At 33.4% G+C, this 25,118-nt stretch overlaps 1 protein-coding gene across 1 annotated transcript in view; it reads right to left on the minus strand.

Moving 5' to 3' along the window:
* The window catches only part of LOC129217139 (putative neutral ceramidase C), a 74,747-nt gene that overhangs the window by 24,824 nt on the left and 24,805 nt on the right, over positions 1-25,118 (minus strand). The window contains exons 4-11 of the mRNA XM_054851399.1: positions 19,674-19,801; positions 17,980-18,057; positions 16,477-16,600; positions 16,247-16,372; positions 15,393-15,479; positions 13,525-13,629; positions 8,616-8,697; positions 7,584-7,696 (exon numbers count right to left, since the gene is read on the minus strand). Of these exons, the coding sequence (XP_054707374.1) occupies positions 7,584-7,696; positions 8,616-8,697; positions 13,525-13,629; positions 15,393-15,479; positions 16,247-16,372; positions 16,477-16,600; positions 17,980-18,057; positions 19,674-19,801 (843 nt within the window). The remainder of the gene's footprint in view (positions 1-7,583; positions 7,697-8,615; positions 8,698-13,524; positions 13,630-15,392; positions 15,480-16,246; positions 16,373-16,476; positions 16,601-17,979; positions 18,058-19,673; positions 19,802-25,118) is intronic.

Raw genomic sequence — 25,118 nt, forward strand, 5'->3', positions numbered from 1 at the left:
GTAATACTGCAAATAAATATACTAAATGTTGCCATGACGGAAAGGTGCGGTTACCGGCATTGTGTGACGCACCTGATCTGTTGAAGGAACTGCTGACTGAAAATTCCCCAGCCGCTAAAAATTATCGGCAGCGAATCAGAGAATACAACTCTGGAAATGGCTCGTCTTAAATTGGATTCAAGAACGGTTTCCTGCCTTCTTTGAGCTTTTCTTTGCTGATTAAGGTTGAAATGGGCCACAGCCCGACTCAAACTCATCTCAAAAAAAAAAAAAAAAAGTTCGTTGAGTATTCTGTGATTCAAGATTTCAAAACAACGTAGAAGTTTGTTTACATGATTTATCGGCGAAGTGTTGCCAACAGAGGTTTAGAAATTCACCCCTTCATTTGCCGGCACGTAAGAGAATTATATATATAGATTGCAATTAAACTATTAATTGTACTTTGCAATTAATTTAATTGGATTAATGTACGTTAATCGCTTTTCACGATTAAAATAATTGCAATTATTTTTTAAATCGTTTTATGAAACAATTAAAACTAAGATTAACTTAATGTATCAATAGGTACAGCGCAGGGTACAGAGTTCAAAGTTTTATTCGATATCGCATTTTCGTTCAGTGCTGATTGCTCGCTTGCCGCGTAAAATATTCTCGTCCTGGCAAGTTTTTTCCACACGTAAATGTTTGTGTTTTAATTAAGTGTTTCAAGTTTTCAAATCATTGTTTTATATATTTTAACCAGTGGCGGCTCGTGGGAGGGCCGGAGGGGCCCGGGCCCCCTCACTTTTTTTAGACAATAATTTACACTTTTTATTTATTTCCTTTTTTTTTTTTTTGGTCCGTGCGTGCTTGAAAAAAAAAAAAAAAGGTATGTATATGTGGGAGGGAAAAGGGAGTATATTTTTTTGATATTACCTTGTTGCATTTTCCACCAGAAATGAAATGATTCCTCCTAATATTCTCAAATTTTTCTTCAAGAGGGAAATTAAAATTTGAATTTAAAATTTTCAATAGTTATAGCTAGTTGGCTCCCCACTCCCACTCCGTATTATTTCTTTCTCTCATTTTTTAAGTTTTTCTAAAAATAAAAGTCTCTCCGAATCCCCCCCCCCCCCTCCCGCCAAAAGCATTACGAAACATCTCAACTTTTATTTCCAGATTTTCAATTTCCGAACATTTCCAGGGAAAATCTCCGAAAGATTTACAGCATCGCTTAAAATTGCGTTCGAAAATCGCTTAAAATTGATTTTTTGGAGCTTCAGATTCAAAAGAATGTCCCAAACGTTAACAATTATGGTCCTACTATCGCGTTTTTGAGCCTTCATTTTCAGAAAAGATTCGGGCAAGGGCCCCCAAACCGCCTTCCTTTAATATCATCAAAACATAGGTTTTTTAAACAGCGACTTACGAAACATTTAAGTGGAATAGTCTCTCTTCTTCATATTACCATAGAATGTTGTGCTTAAGTTTTTATGACTTCAATTTTGAAAAGAATTTCAAGGGCGATCGTCAGTACCCCTTTTCGTAAAAATCTTGAAAGTTTGTCTACAATTGCGTTTTTGGAACTGTAATTTCGAAAAATTGGGGGGGGGGGGGGGAGGAGGAATTGATTTCTATTTATTTTTCAAAAAAAAAAAAAAAAAGATCGGGGAGAGTCCTGAAGCTCCATCCCTTAGCGTAACGTCAATAAATATGGTCTAAAACTGCGTTTTAAGCTTCGATTTCTGCAAATTTCCGCGGAGTATTTCCCCTAACATCACTAAAGACAGTCTAAAATTGCGTTTTTAAAAACTACTAAAAGTTTCAACTTTGAGAGATTTGATGAGCAAATCAAATCAATCATTTGTTTTCCTATTGTACCCCTCCCCACCATAAAAACTATTTTCTAGTTACGCCACTGCTGTGTGTTGTATTGTATATGAGTGCGTATATTGTCAAAATATTGTTTTTTTAATTCAAAAAAATGTTTTCCCATTGTTACACAGAAATTATTACTTGTTTTAAGTTACTGCTCATGTAGTTTTAGAGAAAATGTGAGAAGTTATCAATAATTTTCGAAGAAAATAAAGAGTTAGATTTTTTTTTGTCTGCGAAAAAATTCTGCATCTGGCCCATGGAATAATATGCTGAAGGTGCACTCGCATGAGAATCGCTCAGAATTTTTTTTACTACCTAGTTTCTTAATTTATTTATTTTTCCTTTTTAAAAATTTAGTTTATCTATTTTTATCTTATTTATTTTAAAGCGTATACTGAGATGTATTTTCATCTTTGTTAAAGAGTTTTAATTTATAATTTTTACATATTACTCTGATAACAATATCTTTGCACTTTTGTAAATTGGTCTTGCTTAAAATAAAATTAATTTTACTCATTCAAAACAATTAGTTATTAAAAGATTGAACATAATATTACTATCAAAAATATTAGATTAATATTGCTTTTTAAAATTTATTTATTATGAAAAGCCTCCTCTGCAGCCCTTTATCGGTCCTGCAGGGGGAGACGTACTGCAGCGTCGGAAAGTGTACTGGATATAAACGTGAGATCAATAATTTTCGTGATGTATTTTGTAGCTTTTCCCAATCTGATTTTTAAATTTTAATTTTGAAAGTCAGGGATTGAAAGTGCACCACCCTGGTGGCGATCATGGACATAAGCATGAGATTAATATCTTTCGTGATTTACTTAGTAGTTTAAGTATTTTGTAGCTTGTCCCTCGTTTAAAAAGGATTTAACTTTATTAATTTAACACAAATAACTAGTTTGAGAAAATTTAAATATTAAAAGAATATTTAAGATTTTTTTTTTTGTTTTCAGAACCCGGCGGGGGTGGGGGAGGGAGGGGGTGCGTGCACCCATGATTTGGCCCCCTTACTTTTTCAAGGCACGAGCCGCCACTGATTTTAACCGTGAGGAGGTGAGAAAGAAGGACATAACAGGGGACATAAGATCTCAGAGACTGCTCTGTTTTAATTTTTTTTTAATCGTGTAATTAAGATGCATTTCTGTAATTTTTCTCAGATGTTCTTTGGACTTTTACGAGTGCGGGAAAAAAATATATTTTTGAATTTTTAATGGAAATGTTCCTTTATTGGGGAAATTTTGCTGGAGCCATAAGATTTTTTGAGAAAAGTCATATGCTGCAGTAAATAATTTATTGCTCGTAATAAAGTTACTGTTGTGCATTGATATTTTATTAGTTGCTAACATGTTTATTTAAATAGTTAGAAAGTAAAATGGTAAACGTCCGGCGTCCACGTCCCAGGTAGACCTGTCGCCTATAGAATATATTATACAAAACCAGTATTTATTTTAAGAGTTAGTTTTAAATAAAATTCACAGAACAATTGACAATTGTTAATTGTAGTAAACTACAATTAGCAATTAATTAATTGTTAACTATGGTAAACATCAACTAACAATTAATTAATTGTTAACTGTAGCAAAATACAATTAACAATTAGTTAATTGTTAATTGCAACTTTTCACAATTACAATTGATCAACTGTTAGTTGTGGTTACGTTTACCAATTAATCAATTGTTAATCTTTAATTGTCAATGCAATTAAAATTTGCCCAACTCTGCTAGGACCACACACTCTGAGAGTAACTGTAGGAAAAAATTTGAATTTATGACTAGTGTGCCAGCGAATGAAATCATGCTTTCTTTTACGCTAGCGTGTTTCCTTTTATCCTACAGACTAGTTGAGACTGGAAACTACGATTTATTTCCCAATGAGATTGATTATAAAGGTAGATGAACGCAATATACACAATTAATTTAGCAACTTTTACCTCAATCTGTTTTATATCCAAGACCCATTGATCGCTTACACTCCGTTGAATTCTGCAAATTTACTTTGAAATCATTTTTTAAAAATCATACAAAAATTTGAATGAGCTGAATGGTAGAATTACGGTAACCGGATCGCGGCGATAAATATTTCATTCTGTCAACCCGTTACCTTATCTTGGCGACGGAGAAATTTTGATAACCCTACACCAAAGCTGATTTGCTATTCGTTTGACCAATTAACTATTTCAGAATTCATCTTTACAAAATTGTAATTTATTTGTCCAATAAATCTTTTTTTTAAATTCCATAGAATAATATTTTTCATTTTCTCAGAGGTAATTTTTTTCTGAAAATTGGCAACATAGTGTTTTTTCAATTTTTAAATCTTTGAAACAATTTATGAAATTTTACATCGCGAAATGTTTGTCACTTTTAACATTTTAAGTTATAGATTAAAGTATTAGTGATTCATACCTTTTGAATACTTTTTTGGAATGTGTTCGCAGTAAGTTGTTTCCTTCATGTTTTATTGTTCTATCTTAAAGTTAAAAGTTATTAATTATTTCAATAACTTATTAAGTAAGTTAGAATTATAGTTTTAGTTATGATAACGATCTCTGAATGGATCTTTTGGTGGGATTTAACTTGCTTAGCACATCGTTTTAAAGTATTAATTAAACAGTAAGTATTTTTAATGGCTTTTTCTCAGATTATTTCAGATCAATGTCGTGTTCTATCCAACTTTTACTGTTGTAACATTTCAGTAGAAATTTATGCTTCATTTTAATGTTCCTTAGGAAATTAAACATGTTGATAAAAAGTGTAACACCATAACGTCATAAACTTTTTCGTTCTCATACATCATGATATTTTATTTCTTTTCCTACACCTCCGTTTCTCAATATGTTTTTTATTTAAAAAATTCATCAAATTAAAGGGAAAAATGAGTGCAATATTACTGCAATGGGAACGTAACGAGCAGTATCGGCAAATTTTTATTTCAACATTTTTTTCGCATTTTTGTCATGCGTTGTACTTTAGCTTTCTTGTAAAAGCTTAGTATCGAATGCTAAACACGCTTCTTTTAATGTCTCAAAAATTCATCTCTGTAGATACTGAGCCTTATCTTCCCACGTTTATGTTAACATCTTGAAAAAAGTTATCTCTCATTTGCCTTTTCTGCAAACTTAATTTCAAAGTAAGAAAAATAATATAGTTCTATAAAAAATGGACTTAATCATTTGTTTCTTTCCATATTTTGCAATATTTCAAAAAGGAAAAAAGAAGCTCTAATGCTTTTTTTTTTGTTACTTTACGGTTGCGATCAGAGAAAGAAAAAGGTTAATAAACAGTTGTAGTTACCAAGGTGATGGTTTGAGCAATTCGAAGCTCCGCCCCTTTTCTTTGGATCAACTCTCGTTGGATAAATTCCTTGGTTTACATTGTCGTACTTTGTTTACATTGAGTCGTAGGTGCCAAATGTGGCAGTTTTTTGAAAAAATACGCCAACGCGACCCGCTTACAGTAATTCTACCGGCTGAATTCATATTCACACACGAAAATGTAATTTATATCAACATTTAGTTTTCCAAAAAATATGAAGATTTAACAATTATTTTCCACCCACCCTAAAAGAGTACAGGGGTTCAGTACAGCATTTATGGGGAAAGTGGAAACACCTAAATTGCACATAAAAATAGCTTGAAAGGTGAAATTTATAAATAAATGTGTGTGGGTACAATATATATTATCTTAAAAGAATAGTAAGAGAGGCTTTAGTCAGGATGTGTTGAGTATGCAACTAAATTTTGAAAGTTTCCATTAACAATATCTAAATATTTGCTTTTGCTCAGTAACGGATGCATTTTATAAGTCCTTTAGTGAGCCGTAAAAGATTATTAAACCCTTTATAAAGCCGTGGGAGGAGTTCTCCATCCAATTTCATTAAGTTTTGAATGTCTACGAGAAGCCGTTTTCCTACAAATAAGTAGTGGTTCTCGAATTCGGTTTGCTCGACAACTGATTTCTGGCTTTTCAAGTCGTAAACGCAAAGGACAAACGCAAGGCAAACGCAAGCCTGTAAGTTTCCTGAGCAGAGAGAAAACATAAGATAAGTTGGTAACCATAAGCTAATTTCAAAAAAAAAAAAAAACATCTAGTGTTGCCATTTGTGTTCAACTAAAGCATATGAAAAGACGTTTTTACAGCTTGCAATGTTGCACTATGTTCTTGCTTTTTGAAATCTCATGGAAAGTAATAGGAAAAATTCTTAAATTTTTGGATGCAAAAAATATTTTTTTCATAATTCTTTTTATAGATTTAAGTATTTGTAAATCATATTTTATAAATGTAATTTAATGTGAAATTAGAAATTCAAAGCGGAATATGCTCTCTCTACCTTTGTATATCACTCAATGGACGGAGTCAAACATTCTTCCCAACCAAAAAAAAAAAGATATTAGGTAAAAAGCTAAATGGATATCTTTTTGCGAATTAATCTCAATCCTAAGAATACTTTAACATTACATTACTAGGGAAAAATGGCCCTGTAAAGGGTTGAATAATATTTCTGAGAACATATAAACTTTAATTGTATTATAGCTTAACCACGAGAAGATGGCGGATGAACTGGAAGCGGAAACGGACCAATTCATTTTGCAGTAGGTATGATCAGCGAGCTCACGTTAACGTAGAACGCACAAGCAGTCAAGGTTTAACTGCTAGCGCGATCTCACTGTTTCTACCTATTACAAATTGAATCAGTCCATTTCCAGTTCATCCGCCATCTCTCCACGGTCAAAGCCCATGTTCTGCATAAATATCAGTCAATGAAACAAGATTTTAACATTTTCAGACTCTTTATGGGGTGTTTTGTGCAACAAATAATGTTTCTATCAAAATGGAACTGTCCAACAATGATTTATTCTGTATCCCAATGGAGAAAAAAACTAAATTTATATTACTGAAAACAAGACTTACGAGATACGAAATACTGCTGCGTTCCAAGTTCCATTTTTCTTCAAAATCACAACAGCACCTAGGGTAACGGCACCAGTAACAGACATGCTGAAGACATCGCTCTGAGGTTTACTCAATTTTCTGATACTTTTAATGTATTTAAACATTTTAAACTATTTTTTTCTCATGCAACTACATCTCATCTAACGTTTGGCTGCTTCTGGATCCTCTGAATTACGAGTAGTTAATTCTATTTTCATTTGCTCCATTTTGAAAAAAAGGTCCGATTTCCAGTAACAAACACCGAAAAATCTGAAGATACCCAGCAACAGACAGGAGGATGAATGGATGAGTAAGGCACAAAATTCCTTTTTTTCTCTTCAAAATGTGCAAAAGTTCTATATTTTTAGAACCAAAGCCTAATTAATTTCAAATGAACATGAAACACGGGCTGACCTCGTCATGACTGTTCATAACCTTCTACCACTGCCTTGTAAATACTCACTGGCTTCTAAAATTCACTCTGATAACACTAGATGGTTGCACCGTATTCATGGGCCACAGCAACAACAGTTTACCCGCCAAAGATTCTTTATATGTAAATCTTAACTTATGACTGTCTGTTACTGGACCCTTGTATATTACTGGTGAAGTTACCCTAATAGGTTGTTGTAAACGCTGTCTCAATATCGCGCTCCTTCCATCGCTTTCTATCAAGAACTAAACTTCGAAAAATTTTCAGAAAATTTAAATTTCAATGTCGAAAATAACGAATTTGCACATTATAGAAATTGAACTAGTAAAATATTTTAATGTTTCAAGTTTACCTCTCCTGTTGCAAGCAGAATAGGTTTTGGAAAATGGCATTGCTTCAAAGCTTTTGAAGGACGACGTATGAAATCAATTACAATGTTCCACAGCGTTGAACTCTTTGTCGTACCTAAAAATGGAACACATGCTGAGAAATACATGCAGTTTATTTTGATTCACGTAAATAAAAATCATTGTGGTTTTTACTTCAAGAATAATTTATTCACAAATTTGTTGCATCAAGCGCAGTAGTAATATTTAACCCCTTCAGGCCTGGTGTCCGGTATACCGGACATACACTTTAAACAGCTGCTAATCATTTAATAATTGATATAATTAGTTGATTTTTTTCGTAGTTGACTCTTTACATTCTACTTATTATAATCTTGTGAAATAATTTTTCGTTTTGGGATTGACAACACTGACATATAAGGATTTAGAGATAAGAGAGTGGCTCATTTTTCCAACCATGGATTTTCATCTGAAAAGCGAGGTTTTTTTCCTGATTTTTTAAAAATATATAATCTTTAATTAATCGTTTCAAACGCTTATATTATGTTTCATAATCGTTTGTAGAACATTTTTTAATGAAGTTTGTTCGGTATTTTATCGTTTTTGTATATGAAATATTGATTTCAAAAATATAAGTCCGGAATATTGGACGTGCCATAACTCTTTTAATCTTTCTCCTACAAACTCAAAATTTTGTCTATAAGATACCCTTTACCACAGTACACTGTGTACCAAATATCAACATTTTTGGTCTAATATTTCATAATTCCGATTGAAGGGGTTAAATGTCCCCTCCCCCCCCCCCCTCAGATCCGGCACTGAGTGCAAGACTTTATAAACACCCTGTATACTTTCAAACTTTATTTCGGGGCATAAATGCAACCATTACATTCCTTCTGGAACCAACATAAACAAGTAATTACACTAGTTGTTAAAGTCAGAACTTGCAGGTAGACACAAGATTCAAAACTACGAATTTTGAAGATGAATAATTAAATTCAAATTAAAGAAGGTGTTAAGTTGTGAAATTTAATTACCTTGCAAAAAGTCAAATTCTCCAGGACAATCAATTGTTCCAGCTGCAAAACTGTATCCCATAGCAGGTTTGCATGTAGTCCTCTGTCCAGTAAAAAAAAAAGTAAGATTGCTTTCTTATTCGACTCTTTCAGTAGTCTGGTTAGTTATCATATTGTTTCAACACATTTTTTCACACAAAAGCCACATAAGCAAATTTATGATTACAAATTACGAAAGTGAAGCTTGAAATGTTCTTTACATGCTTAAGTTACTTAATTACATCCTGTTTCTGAGAAGTAAACTGCGTCAACGTAAATACAGGAAAATCATGAAATGAGTTAAACTCGTATTGACCCATTTGTTTGTAAATAAGCTTACGTTGATACAATTTTCTACTCATATAGCAGCATAAAAAATAGATTGCCTTTGCATATCATTTTTTTCCTTTACGAAAACGGTGAAACGTATTAAACTTGAATTACCCAAATTTTTAATTTTTATATATAATTGCACGCCGGCAAAGGAAGTAACTCTATATATATATATATATATATATATATATATATATAATCTTACAATATGCGCATTTTTTTTAATGTGATGTTTAGAGGTTAGTATTTACTGTCTTCTAAATTAATGATGCATACTTGAAGATGGAAAATGGTTTCTTATAAATTATGAAATTTTAATGATGTGTCATTATTGATGATATCGTTTTTACGCCACCACGCACCAGTTATGTAAGCTAACTTTATGCGAATTTTGTGGTAAGAAAGAGCATTAAATTTAAATTTTAATTCAGTAGTCAGTACGTTTTTCACAAATTTTGAGTTTTGTCACTTTCCTTGCCGGGGAGCGATATATTATATTTGTAAAGAGCAAAATAACTTTAGTAGAAATTTCTGCTGTAAGCAAACTAGCAGAATTAACGTAAAATGGTCCAACTATGGGCCACTTTTCGATGTTTTCAATGAAAATTCCGAGTGCATTTTTGATTTAGAAATTTGAGGACTTTAGCAATGGTAGCTATATATCTCATATTTCAAAAAAAAAATTATTAATTAAAAACAAAACCCGACTGCGTAAAAACCAAAAAAAAAAAAAAACTAAAAAGAAAAATGTATAAGTCCAGTAGTTTAAAATGTTATTAAGCACTACTGAATAACTACACCGTTGAAATAGTTTTATAACCGTACACAGATAAGACAAATCATAAATTCAAAAGCAGAATAGAAGGATCAACAGTCGGGACCGATTCCTTTCTGATTCAAGGAACTCCGTAAAATTTGAATGAGCCCCGACTTATGATCCTTCTATTCTGCTTTTTAATTTATGATTTGTCTTGAAAAAGCCTCTCAAGAAAGTACACGTCGCGAAACTCAGTTCCTTGAATCAAGGCAAAAACAAATGAAACATGTTAGTGATAAAAATCGAATTAGTAGACTTTCTTTCTTTTGGTGCTTATTGCTCGGGTTTATTTTGATGAGGACTACAATCTGAGTGTCTTGCCTTCGTTACGCATAATATACTTTTTATTACAGTACAGAATACAAATAAAGAACACATGAAAGAATTTACATCAGAAAGAGGGGAAAGTACATCCGGAGCGAGGGTGTCTTGACCCACCGCCTCAAGTGGGAGAAGCAATCGCTTAGACCACTCGGCCACTGAGATCCCAATTAGCAGACTTAGTAAAAAAAAAATTCAGGTAGCGAAAACTACCTGCATTTGTCTCACGCAGGTAGCGTGCGACACAGTGTGCAACACCAAACGTGCGCCGATCCCGAACTGACAAAATATGGCAACTGGTTGTTGATATGGTGAATTTTGATTACTGTCATGTGTTTAGTGACACTCCCAAGATTAAGACAAATCGATTGATGGAAGAATTACCAAATTTGACCAAGGCGTTTAGCCCCTAGAATGCCACATAGGAACAGATATACATACATAGACTATAAACACATTACCCTCCTTTGCGTCGCGCACGCGCAGTCCGGTAAAAAGAAAATGTTTAAAAAAAATCTAAGTTGGAATAAAGAGGTATAAAGAGGATTTTCTCGTGGCCCATAGTTATACTCCTACGGGGTAAAACTATGGGCCACCTCATTTTAACCTAGAAAACACATTCAAAACTTGATCTGACCTATTGTTGTCTGAGGCTACAAGTTGCCCTCTGCTTGAAACTTTATAAAGAATTTTATTAGAGTCCATCATTTACCTTTTTTAAAAAACATTTTAAGGTTTAATCATCATTTGTCGGCTTGAGTGATCAATCAAGTTCAACATGGTAAATGTTCTTTTTTGTCTTCCTAGGTTTTGACATAGAAAACCTTTGAAAACTAGAAAAATCTCACCAAGGCTAGATACCTATACTCAGAAGGTACTATACCTCTAGGTACCTATATCTAGTCTCAGAAAATACGTAGGTCAGACAAGTTTTAAACGAGATCAAATAAAATTTTGAAAACTGAAAGTGAAATCATATTTTACGTTTCAAATCTCATCAAAATAAGTAGTTTTTAAAGTTATCTCAGTTTATATTTGGTTCGGATTTCAGTCAGCACCTTCTGCAAAAACTCCCATGAATACGGGCGATAGGGCGACTCCCAAGCTTTCTTCTGTCTTTTACTTGCCATTATCTTAATATATAAAAATCTTCTGTGCGGAAGTTTGTCACCATAAGATTTTTAAACGGCTGGACCGATTTTTATCAAATTTTTTGTGTGATGTAATTAAGTTGTGACAAACATGGTTTCGAAGCGCGATGGATCGAATCAGAAACGTTTTTGTTAATTAATTAATTAATTAAAACATTGGATGGTAATATCTTCCAAACGATTAATATTTATTTTAACCTATTGTTGAGCGAGAACTGAAATAATATCTAACCCGTGGCCAAAGGACAATTCGCAACTCCAATAAACTATATGGGACGCTGCAGCCACTGTCTAATTGCGGATGAAAAAGGTAAAACAAACGCATGCCGTAACTTATAACTAGCTTTGACGCTTAGTGAATGACAGCAATTTTTCATCGTATTTGTGGGAAGATTTCTTTTCTATTCTTCTGAAATTACTTTACACCACAAGCTGTCTAAGCCTGTAATTTACCCCAAAGAAAACACGTGGAATGGAATGTTTTACCCTTTTCTGTAGTATTGTTAACCACCGCAAGGTAGCGTATTCGAGCTCTGGAGTTGCGAATAGGTATAACAAATTTAATAACAGGAATTGATGTAGTAAAACCTCAAAAAATGTCCTTCGATCCAGTCTTCTGTGAAAAATGCAGCCTATCAACATCTTCAACTTTAATAAATTCAGCATCAGAATCATGTCCTACAGAATTTTTTTTTCTTTGGCTTGAGAATTTACTAAATATTTCCTTTTAAACCTGGAACCATATCCATAATCTAAAACTACAATTATCCACTTATTAATCAATCCAGTTTTTAATTTGGGAAGAAGTCATGTGTGTGTGTGAGAGAGAGAGAGAGAGAGACTATAGCAACCTATAGCAAGTACCGTATAGCAACATTTGTTTTTCGGCTCAAATCCATCTGAGTTTTGGCACCAATGTCAAGAATAAGGATCATCTAACTAATCAGTACATTATTAAACGAAAAGATGATGGAATTTAAAGAAGAGACGAATTTTATTTTCGTCCAGATAAATTACAACAGGATAGTTCTGTACACAAAAGATCAGTGCAGTGGAAGATCTTTATCTTTGGTGGAAAGAACAAATTAGGCAATATTTGAAGTCTTAAAAGTTTTCGTTCAAAAGATCGGACCGCTAATCGGTCGGAGTTAGCTTCGCTCTCTGATCCGCTGGATTACAGTAAATTGCTGGTTTGGCGACTTTGGCTCAAAACAATAGAGTTGCGTAATCATTTGTTTACATTTAAAAGCTACTGTTAATGTAATTTATTGTATTTTTTGTTTATTTGGCGAAATATTTCAAATTGCAAAGAATTCTTTTTCGTTCTTAAAGAGTGTTTCGTCACTTTGATTGAAGAATGTGTTTATTGTACATCCGGGGGGGGGGGGAGGCGGAGGGGGGAGTGATTTTCGCTTACTCAGAGAACTGGTTTTACCTTTATCATTTTTTTTAAACGATATCCTTTCGATTGTTTTATTCTTTTTCATATGAAGGATGTTGCAGCGGGATTTTCTAAATGGGTAGATAGTTTTTTACACTTAATATCTGAGAACGCTTATCATCCTTTGAGTATGGCTGAAGGAACAAACCATCAAGTACGACAGAAAAAATAGTTAGCGAAATAACTGCTCAGTGGGTATTAGATAAATCAAGTTGTAATAAATATACGCATTCTGAGACCAAACAGCTTAAAACATTTTCTTTTTACTTATTTTTTTTTCAACAAAACGGTTCAAACACTTGATAGTTTATTGAAATTTTCCAACTTTTCAATTTACAAAGTTTGAACAGAACAACGTCTGTCGGGTTCTCTAATTTTCGATAAAATTGAGAGCTTGTAAACACTATGAAACATTTTAAGTCAACAAGTGGCTTAACTCATAACTGACAAAATAGTAAAGCAAATCTGAATTTACCAGATCTTGGAAAATAGTATAAGTGGTTTGTCCAAAGGAGATCTTTTGCTCTCTCACGAGTGAGTCGAATCGCGCACGCAGAACGAAAGTTATCTAAGATATACAACAACAGTGGCAATCTCTGATAGAACGTATTTAGCTACCTAAATGGTTACCCAACCTGGGGAATTTTTTTGGAGCTCGTAATTTCGAAAAAAGGCCATTAGACAGCAAAATCATCAGCAATGCAACAGTGGCCCATTGTTGCCCCCTTGGTACAAAGTTGTACCATTTTACGGTAGTATGAAAGAAAATCATTTTCATGCGGAAAACAAATCAGTGTATTTCATGTAAATCAGAAGATGTTTACTTACTCTTATAGTTTCGTTATCCGAGAGTTCTATGTTCGACATATCGATGTACTGATGAATGAACAAAACTGGTCCTCTCAGTCTTTCAGTAGCTGATTCAAATAACGCCTAAAAAATGAATGAAAAACAGTTATTTTCACCTTTTGAAATTAGAAAATACTTTAATTAGAGGCCATTTGAATCAAAAGATATGAATGAAATAGGAACTTTGAAATGAGTAATAGAGGAACAAACAACGTTTTTGGGCAGAAGTTTGCATCGAAAGTTGAACACAAGTACTACTTCGGAGTTACAAGGAGCTTTTTCTTTGTTTATGATAGATATTTTCGTGTCTTAATTAGAGCGTGTATTCAAAAACTGATTGCCGTCAAAAAGACAGCAAACTGTACTGTAATTTAAAATTTCTTCAATGATAACTTTTTTTACATCTTTCTAAAATCAAATTTAAGTCGTCCAAAAGCTGCGTCTATGACATATAAAGATAAAAATTTAAGATTTGTAAACAATCAACAAGTAGGAGAAAATGTCATGTCGGACCAATCCAAAATCGTGTCGAGCCACACGCGATACCAATATTTAATAAATTGTACTCCATTTTCAATTTATTTTTAGCTGATCAGTTGAATAATTTTAATAAACGCGTTATCAATAATGTTATTTGAAAATAAACTCTCTCCCCCTCCCCCGTTTTAGTTGGTTAGTGCGGAGATGATATTTTTATAGTACTGAAATCGATATCTTCAGTTCTCATTGGCGCAACACCTACAGGATTTAATTTCTAAAAAATCAGTGCGGCAGTCCTAGAGTCTTCCGTTTTTTTTTTCATTCTTAAACCACCCGAATTCCATTTAATATAGAAACATTTACATTAGGTCGAAGAGGAGTGAAGGAGCTGATCTCCAGTGAGCTCCCACGTAAATTAAATCCTGGTATTATGAGAAACAATGTAATTAGAAACGAGCTGTATGAATCACATGACTTCCTTTTACGCCAATTTAATGATAATAGTGCCTTGGAGTAAGCAAAGAAACTTTAAATATTTTTACCCCAAGTTTCTTGAAACTGAAGTTAAAAAAAAGTTTTATACAGATTAGTTTTCCCAATATTGGAAATTTTAATGTGATTCAATGGTGAACTCTCTAAATATCGCCATTAGTGGCCAAAATAAAACCAGATTTAAAAAAAAAAAAACATCAAATTTGTTGCCAAGTTGGCGAAAAAACTTGGTGACCAAAAGCTTGGCGATATATCGCCAAGTGTTTGCCAAATTATAACACCACTTGAGTTTGCACTGAAATTAACAATGATTTCCCCCAAAAAAGGTGTAAAAGACCCCCTTTGGAACATCCGAATGCAACCAAAAGGGAAGGTGCACAACTAGACTCTACCAGGAGTCTACGTACCAAATTTCAATTTTCTAGGACATACAGTTTTTGAATTATGCGAGATACATACGCACGTACGTACATACGCACATACATACGTATATACAGACGTCACGAGAAAACTCATTGTAGTTAATTCGCGGATCGTCAAAATGAATATTTCGGGTGCTTATACGTTCTTAGGCATACATCCACGTGTGATCGGGTTGAAAAAAAAAATCGGTATTCATTTGGGAGCGAGCAAAATGGAAATTAAAGCTAATTTTGAGGTGAAATTTTTTTTGCTAATACAATACTTCCTTTACTTCGAAAAAGGAAGTAAAGAGTCTTTTCTGGACCAGTTATGGCCACTTGCCGATTTTCCACGAGACACGAAGTCGGGCACTACAGTATCAAGTCTGTTATTTTGCCCACAGCGATTTGATATCCACTTTCATCATAATAGAATTACAAAACATACCCATTTTAGTTCGTACTCCTACTCACCATAGCCGTATCATACTGTCTACGGCCAATGATCCATGTACTTTCAAACATGTCTTTTCCTGGACCCAGTGCAATGCAGCGTTCTTTCTGAAATAAATACAGACTATCAGAAACTTGCATGGTTAAAAATTAAGAGTTATTTTTGTGCAGAAATAATAAATGGGAAATCAAAGACATAAACTAGACCATGGTTTTACCTGAATGACCTATTAGGACTGCAGAGAGAGAAAAAAAGGATCAACTCCGACTTCTGGAATTTTAGAGCTTTTGACTCCGACTCCTTTACCCCAAAATCAGACCAACTCCGAATACGAAAGCATTGACAGAGTTGCGGACTTTGAGGAATAATAACAGACTCTGACTCTTGAAGTTTTAAGCCTTTGATTCCTGATTTTGACTCTTTGAACCGAAAATCAGTCCGACTCCTACTCCACAGCCCTGTGACCTATTCGCTACCACTTCATTTATTTCTGTGGAATGGAAAATTATTTAAAACAAACGTGGTCAAACATTTTCGTGCACTTTAATAACTAATAATGCTCCTAATTTACACAAGAAAACGTTTCGTTGCTAGTTCTATAAAATACCACTGGGGTTGATTTGTGCGAATCAAATTTATCTCTTTCGAATTCTCTCTCTGACAGATTGTTGATGCATTCTGAAGCAACACAATGAAGAACAGAATTATTCAGGACTCGAGCAAATTTTTATCTGAAAAACCGAACTCAACTTTCACCATAATTGTTTTTTGAAAAAAATAATAGCTTTTCAGATAAAATGGTTGAGAGGAAGCAGTAGCATAGCATGTAAATATAAAATGTTTTTTTTTATTTTAAATTCTTGCGTTTACTCACACCACTTCTACAGGTACTAGTTTCAATATCACAGACATCATTAGGATCACTTGGACAGTGGGAACCCAAAATATTAGGTGAGACATCTCCGGCATTTGCTTGAGCAAACGCTGCAACGAATGGGCCCTGAAATGGTGTTATAAGAAAGGTCATATTTCTGCATATAAACAATATTAATATCATTGATTTTATAAATGAGAGCAGTTAGCAATGCTACTGAAGGAGAATACCTTCCCCGGCAGCGCTGAGTAGCCATTCACTGCTTCTTCAAACATGAGGGATGCAGCACCTTTGTTATCACCACTAATCAAATGATTGGAGCTGTTCATGCTGGTAGGATGCACGGCAAACCAACTAGAAAGATAAGCAGAAAACAAGAAATTTGTCCGGAACGAAGCGACTTAGTGAGTTTAGTTACCAAAAAAAGTAAGAGTTACAATATACGACTTCCCTATCAGCAAATTCACGTTAAAACAATGATCTCAAAAGAATGGAATCCCGTTGTGTAAAACGACCTCAAAGTAGTTTTAATTTACTTAAATTGTTTTCATAGATTCTGATTAATATTTCTCAGGTATAAGACTTCCTTCTAAAACATGTGTCTATAGTATCTGTGTACAATCATATCTAAATCATAGTATAAAAACCACGATGTAATGTCCTTTTAAAATAGCATTCAATGTTAGAAAAATGGGTTCCGACGCAACAAGTGAGTCATAAATTCAAATTTAATTGATAAGTAAATTTTTTATGCTGCAAGCAGTCTCAAAATAACAAAATTGTACAACAGCCTTAGAATAGTGCAGTCTCATCATACGACAGCCCAGAAGTTGCATAGTGGCGTAATAAAACGACATCTTAGTAGCGAACTTATTATACAGCAACTTCACGGATTTAGAAAAGTTATGCAAAGATAGCAGTAAACACGCAAGTTTTCTTGACAAGCATTCTTGTAAAAGCAACCTTGAGAGTCTATAGACTAATTTTGGACGAGCTAGGACGCTTGTGCAAGTAGCTTGAGGATGGATTGAATTTTAATCTCGCAAGATTGCTCAAGCTATGCAAAATGTTTGCTCAAGCAAAAATTACTGCGTATACAAGGACGTGCACGCTTTTTTAAGCAACAGCGCTTTTGATTATGCACACAATCCAATTCACAACTCCTGTAAATTATAGAAGGCACTGCTCTCTGTCTCTGGCTAATGGCGGTTGAAAGAGGTGAAACAAACAAATACCGTAACTTATAACCTGCTTTTAAACTCAGTGCATAATAGCAATTTTTTATTGTGTTTCTGAGGTTTTTCTTCTCTATTCCTTTGTATTTACATTGCACCATAAGCTATCTGAAACCTCTTTCCGTAGTTTCTTAAATCACCGCCATGTAGCGTATTCAAGTTCTGGAATTGCAAATAAAAATAACCTGCAAAAAACCTAAGCAATTTTAAACTGTAAAAGTTTCTGCAAAAATCATAGTTTTCACAGGATATTTACCACCTGGTAATTGGTAACACAAACAGATGCTTGTTCAAAAACACGCTTAGTCTTGTATGGTGGGAATTTATCGAAGGAAAATTTTACGTGATAGTACAACCATGTGTTTAAATGTGTAGACAGTAGACACCATTGCAAAAGTAAAAAGCTTTTTGATAGCTTTAAATGCACAAAAAAGTTCTACACAAATTTAAAAAGAAACTCAATTTTAAGAGGAAAAAAAATATGTATAAAACTCTTACTTGATCATGCCCAAGGGTTTTTCATTTGCATCTGTAAATTTTACCAAGAACATTGTTTTATCAACATTGCTGCCAAATCTGAAAATTAGAACAAAATATCATAATTCTTTCACTCATTCAAACTTATTGAACTGTCACAACCATGAATGTTATGCTTATCTAACTTAAATTTAACGAAATTGTTTTCTGAATTTTTCATTTGAATGTTTTTTTTTTCTTTTTTTGAAATGTGAGTCATCATTTTTATTTTAAATTGAAAGAGAAATATAAAACGTTATAATAGCCAATACGTTTTAACCAAATCTAAAAAAAGCGATAACTGTGCCAATATAGTAGTTTGCTCTTGTTTTCTTGCTTCAAAATGGCGGTGATTAGTCGATCTGTGTTTTATAGTGTCGTTAGGGGGGGCCTTATGCGGTGAAATATCTTGCGTGATAATACGTCAAATAACAGGAAAAAGAAAGTATTCTGTATTAGCTTGCTCATTTTCTCCATGAAAGAAAGATTCAAATACAGAAGATATAAAGTGTATAAGGTAAGATAATTTTTTTTTAAATTTCAAATACGGACGATCTTCTTGAGTATTTTTTGCTTCTACTATACCTAGCAAGGCTAGAAAATCTTTAAAATTTGACATGCCCTGCCGGATATGTTTGTCTAAAAGATACATGCCCGAATTTTTACATGCCCAGTTTTCCTTACTGTTAAACTGGAAACATAAGGAGTGAAACTAAGCTTCCCCTAGCTTTGGAGGTAAATCGGGCCCTGGCTGGAAGTCCAAGGTATTTGAAAATTTAAGGTGATAAAAGTTGTCTTACATTTAGAATCTTCATAAAGTATTACTTTAAAAGATAATGCCGTGGAAATGTCTTCATGAACATTTAATTTAAGTAGTTCCGTTGCCCGTTGCTTTAATTGCTAAAAATTTCTCATGTCAAGTACATAAATTAATTTAAATACATCTTTCGTACTTTTTAATAAATAAACGTTTAATTTTAAACTGCAAATTAGAATCGATGTTCCTTGTACTTAAAGATTATTTGGAACAATAAATATCATCGTTTTTTCATTGATTTCCTCTCTATATTAGTCTACAAAGTTTTGAATAGCCTTGACAAATCTTAAAAAATGAGATGACTTCATTAATAAGAAATTAAGTTGCTTGTTTCTATTGCCGATATCCAGTGGTGCTCATCTTCCCAATTGATATGACGCATCTCCCCCTCAAATACTAGAGACAGACGAGAATGAGAATCCCTCCTAAAAAATTATTTAAAAAAAAACCTATCAGTTTCCTAAAGCTTCAATGGCGGAAAAATACTGTTTTTATCTAAATGAATGTTAATAACTTTGTGAAAGGTACATTTTTGTGATCGTGATATTTTGTGAAGTACAATCGTGAAGTCTGTGAAGGGGTCCCTTATAGGAGAAAAGAACCCGTTTGGATACTGTGAGCCCTTTTAGCCCTTTTGCTGCATTCTCGACCTCATTGGAGAGGATTACCAATTTAAAAATGTTTCCCCTCCCTCCGGCTCTTTCGCTCTCGCGACAACATTAAAAGCACATAACTTCCTCAGTTTGGTGGGAAAAAAAAAAAAAAAAAAACTCAGCTACCATCTCCATTTGCTTCAAAATTCATTCTTTTGTAACGAGTTCTTGTTACATGCGTTTTGAAAAATTGTAAAACATAATACCGTTCTCTCTCTTCCGGGGGGTTGTTGAGGTAGGCAGTGGGGCTGCGGTTGATGCTGGCGTTGTTCACTTGACCCACGTTCCAGTAAACGTATCCTGGCTGCAAGTTGTTGTTAGCCCTTTCCACGCTCTGAAACATCGAAAGGACTATTTAATGAAATATGGGCAAGAATAGATGAATGAGACATCTTTGGGAAAGATTATACCGTTCAGATAAAAAAAAAAGAGAGTGATGTTTCTCAATCAATGTCATTGAATTTATATACAGTGGAATATTTCTCACGTGGGACTGTATATAAAACAGAGAAATAAATTGAGTAAAACAACAGCAACGTGCATAAAGTACAAATAAAGTAATCAAATATAGTTAAAAATTTACTTTATTAACTTTACTATTTATTACTTTATTTGTACTTTATGCACGATGTTGTTGTTTTACTCATTTCATAGTACAAAGTTTTCGGCTGCTTTTTTACTATTTTTTACAGAGAAAAAAATTGCTGATTCTTTAGCAAAAGAGGACGCCAATACATGTTGAGGGCCATTCATTAATTGCGTAAAGATGATTTTGGCAATTTTCGACTCCTTCCCCCCCATGTAAGGGTACGTATGATTTTTCAAACCCCTTCCCCCTATTCTTACGTAAGATTCCATTTCGTTTTTCAAAATAATAAAATAACGAATCTTACATCACTAGAATCAAAATTAAATTCATTATTATTAAATTAAACCCTTTTGTATAAAGAAATATTTACTAAAAAGTTAGGATTTAGACTGACTGTTTTTTTGATATTTTTTGTATATGATGCGATACTAATTAAGAATAAAACATGCCATACATAGTGCGTTTCTTTTATTATATTTTACACTATTCATTCTTTGTAAAACAAATACAAGAAGTTCTGTCTAGAACTAGACGAGCCTACTTTCCCGTACACCCATACTACATTCTAGTACCTGATCATTATTCTCAAAAATAGCTAAAATCGCAAATTTTTTCAAACATATTTTTTAAATACTTTAAGCTGATTTCTAGGAATAAAATATTCCTCATTCATCTAAAAAAATTAAATGCGTAAAAAAAATGTAGCAACTTTTAAACAAAGAAGCTAATACACTTTTTTCCATTAAAAAATCTTTAACAGCTTTCAAAACAGAAAAATAATAATTAAAATTAATACTCTCACTAAAATAAATACATCATATCGAAAAAAAAAAAATCGCTTCTTGTTCCCCTGTTGCCATGCACTTACCAAAATAAATAAAAACAATAAAATGTCAACTTAAAGAAATAATTTTCATTGTCAAAAAAAAAAAAATCTTTTGCGCATATCTTTATGTAGAAACATAAATGACTTCGAGTTTATTCGCCGAAAACTGAATACCTAAATTAAAACTTTAGCGTAAAAATAAAAACAAGTCAGATCAACAATAATTATTTCAGTCAAAACCATAGCTGCGGAGTCGGATTCAATCTCATTTTGAGGTAAAGGAGTCGGAGTCGAATATCTAAGAATCGGAGTCAGTCATTTGTCCTCCGTGTATAAATTTTTGCCAAAGCTATGAAGTCAGAGTCGGAGTCCGATTAATTGTCGGGCATAAGAGTCGGAGTCAAGTGCCCCTAAATTCTCGGAGTCGAAGTCTGGAGTTTGGCGTCAAGAGCTATTTCCAACAAAATTTGTTTGCAAAAAATCCGCCTTCAAGTACGGAATCCACATTGACTTTCAATTTCCCCGTAGGCGCTAATGTTAAGGGATTTGAACTGTTCAAAATTGAACGGAAAATAGTTCAAATCAAAAAGATTTTATATACAAGTTTTTCATCAAAAGCTTTTTCCTACAAAGTTTGTTTGAAGCAAATTCGCCTCACAGTTCGGAATTGCCTTGAATTTCCCCGTAGGCGCTAATGTTAAGTTTTTTTTGAACTGTTAAAAATTGAACAAAAAATAGTTCAAATCAAAAAGCGAAATATGGGAATGAGGTGTCCTCGCCGAGATCTTTCGAACAAAAAAAAAGTTTGTTCGACTCGGACTATTCATTCAAAAGTTATTGGTGGGGACAGACAGACAGACAGACCGACAGACATTTTTCCCCATCTCAATACCATCAAAATATCGACTTGGAAAATATTACGTAAGATTGGGTTTTTCACCCCTCCCCCCAAAGTAAGGGTATGTAGAGATTTTTCAAACCCCCCTCCCATTGGAACCCTTACGTAATTAATGAATGGCCTTTTGGCAGCAGCTCTTTGACATTTCTTGAGAATTACTCAAGACGAAAATTTTTAAATCTCCAGACAAAGAAGACTCCTCCAGTACATAAGTGGAATAGCGGAGGCAGCTCGAGTGGCATTCTTAGCATTGGTTAAGACAGGCTTCTACAATGTCTTAGCCACACTGTTAAAACTATGGGTTGCATATGGAATCATTTAGAGTGAAACGTTGCAGCCCAGCAGTATCCCCCTTGCAGATGCAATTTGTCTCCTTATGTCACCCCTCTGGTATCCTTAAGGGTGCCGTTTAGTTCTCTGTGGCTCCCCTAAGGGTTTCATACAGAGCCAAGTGGCACTTTTAAAGGAGTGTTGCTAGTGCAACGAAGTACCATAACTAGGTTTGTTATTGACCCGCTTGAAATGTCAGCCACACTGTTAAAACTGCGGGTTGCATGCATATGGCACCGTTTAGTGAAAACGGTGCAGCCTCCCCTAAGGGTTTCACACGGAACCAAATGGCATTTTTACAGAGGTGCTGCTGGTGTTACAGCGTTTCACCCTAAAAGGTACCATATGCAATCCACAGTTTTAACAGTGTACGAGCTGCGTTGCTAGGTGTACCCATCCTGCCCTAAACATAACATGGAGTAGGCTTATAGTTGGGGCAAACCTAACCTAGCAGCATTTTATCGATATGGCTAGGATCTACGTAGCCTTCCCAATGCTGCCAGGTTAGATTTGCCCCAACAATAGCGCAATCATATTCTACCCTGCATATACTTGGATGAGAAGGACAATTTTAAGTATCCTCTTCTACTTGTGAACTCTTTCTGAGGACTTTTAGGCACGTGGATCTTTTCTAGCCAAGTGCTAGACCCGGTGAGAAACAACCAGGTTAGAAACAAAACGGAATAACACAAAAACTTTTCAAGAAATGATACTCAAGAAATTGGGAGAAAATGGTTTTGAAGGGGGAAACAAGTTTAAAAATGGATTTCCAGTAATTTGTTACAAAACTATTAGGAATTCATTTAGGTGCGTTAAGCTTTTCCCGAGATGTAACGAAAAAGATATGTTCCGAAAATTTTCTTTATGCAAGAATTTAATTAAAAATTAGAACCTTAATATTATATTCTCCTTTAGCAAACAGGACAGAGAAAAATTAGTTAAAAATTTTAAATATGTTACGGTTTATTTAAAAATGTGATTTGGATCTATTTTCTTGCTGTTTTACATAATTATGCAAAATTTAAATCAATTTAGAACGCGTTGTTCATTGTAATTTAAATGACACACTTTTCAAATAATTCCACGATTCAACAGTGTTGATTTCACTATAGTTTTGCCTCACGCACTCGTTGAAATATTCTGTTGAACATGTATCTGTTTCACTTCGATAAATATTCTTCATGGAAGACTGCATCAACATAGTACTTCCTTCAGCTTGGCAATCCATGTAGACACGGTTTTCAAATTTTTGAGGTGATGTAGCAACAACCTACAACTGACCTTCCACACAAATTGTAATTAATGGCAAATTTTGTTTAAATGTAACAGTAATCATCTTTTATTATTATTAATTATGAAAGAAGGGTAAGTTTTATAATTCGAAATGTATTTTGCTGTTAATGTGCACAGAAAAGCAAAGTTTTTGAAACGCCATTTTGTTCCCTCTTTATTTCAATGTTAAGTAAGAATTTCACATAAATTTTCACTTAAATATACGAGTATGGGGGCAAAATATAATGCATGGAGATATTATTTTGGGTGCAAAAAATAATCACAAGCTTTAAATTTTCATACTAATCAAAATTTCTGATATTTTCGTTTTACGTAAGATGGGCTTTGCTCGATTTTTTAAACATTAAACAGAAGATTTGTAATGAACTACAATGTATTTACTTATTTATTAGTTTTTAACGATTTTACTGTAAATTTAATGAAAATGTTTTGCTTCAATTAAAAGAAAAACAGAGAGACAATACTAATGTCTCAAAATTGTGAAAATATATACGAAGGCAACATGCGATTTTCTTTTACAGCACAGAATTTGGAAGGAAAAAAAATCATTGAATCAGTAGATTTATGCATTTTATTTAAAGCTCTTTCTCTTAAAACACAATGGCGAAACAAATACATCAATAATGTGACATTTCACAGAGAAAATCATTTTGAAATTCCGAATTGTATGAACTCATAAAGAAGGTTACAAATTCATTGTTTTAGTTTCATTTCGTAATTACTTTCTTAGCCATCGTAGGGAAATAATATGATAAGAGTTGAAAACGCGTCTGAACTATTCATTGTTTAATGTGGAAAAGCAGAAGTAAAAATTAGATAAATAAGTTAAAATTGGAAAATTCCTTATTAAAAATTAAGCTTTCAACACCTCCGGAATTTTTAATTTTCATTCTATTGTCGAACGTTCTAAAATCTATTTCCCGAAACACGAATCACGATGGATAATTTACTATTTTCAAACTGTTGACCTAAATATGAAAATTTATTAATTACTATTCTTGAAATTTTTAAAAACCAACAAAACATGCTCAAATGGAAACATTAATGTACTAATGATATTTCACACACTTACACTATATTACTACACTTGTATTGTGTGTGTATGTTCATAAATAAATTAATGGATGATTAAATTTAAATAATTGTGCTAAAATAAATTATTGAACTAATGAATACTCAAGTTAAAAATTTTATGGGTCTCTTCGTAAGAAAATAGTTTAAAATAAATAAATCAATAAATAAATTGCGGAAAGACAACATTCATTTCTGCTCCTTATTAGATAATAAATGTATAACACAGAAGTACATTAATATAACTATATAAAATATAATTTGCTGATAAGCATTTTTTACATAGAACCATTCTTATGAAGCGAGGAGGAGAAAAGCGCTCTTGAGCGCTGTGTTTCTCTTTCATATTTGCTCTTGGAAATTAGAACATCAACACGTGTTCTTCCTGAAAGTTTATCACATTTGCAACGATAGTATTTGATCTATACTACGTTAGCGGGAAAGATCGATTATATGTAAACAAAAAATTCTCCATTTGGCGACCTCAATCACGCGTTTGGCTTGGGCAAGAACAAATTGGAGCCAAGTAGAATTCGAATGCAAATACTTGATCTATTTTTTATAATGCTAAAGAAAATCCTCAAAAATAGCATAGTATCAAACCTTCTGGCAATCTTAGCTAATTTCTGTCGATCTTTTCTGTA

Source organism: Uloborus diversus, chromosome 2 (genome assembly GCF_026930045.1).
Source record: "Uloborus diversus isolate 005 chromosome 2, Udiv.v.3.1, whole genome shotgun sequence".
Classification (NCBI taxonomy): Eukaryota; Metazoa; Arthropoda; class Arachnida; order Araneae; family Uloboridae; genus Uloborus; species Uloborus diversus.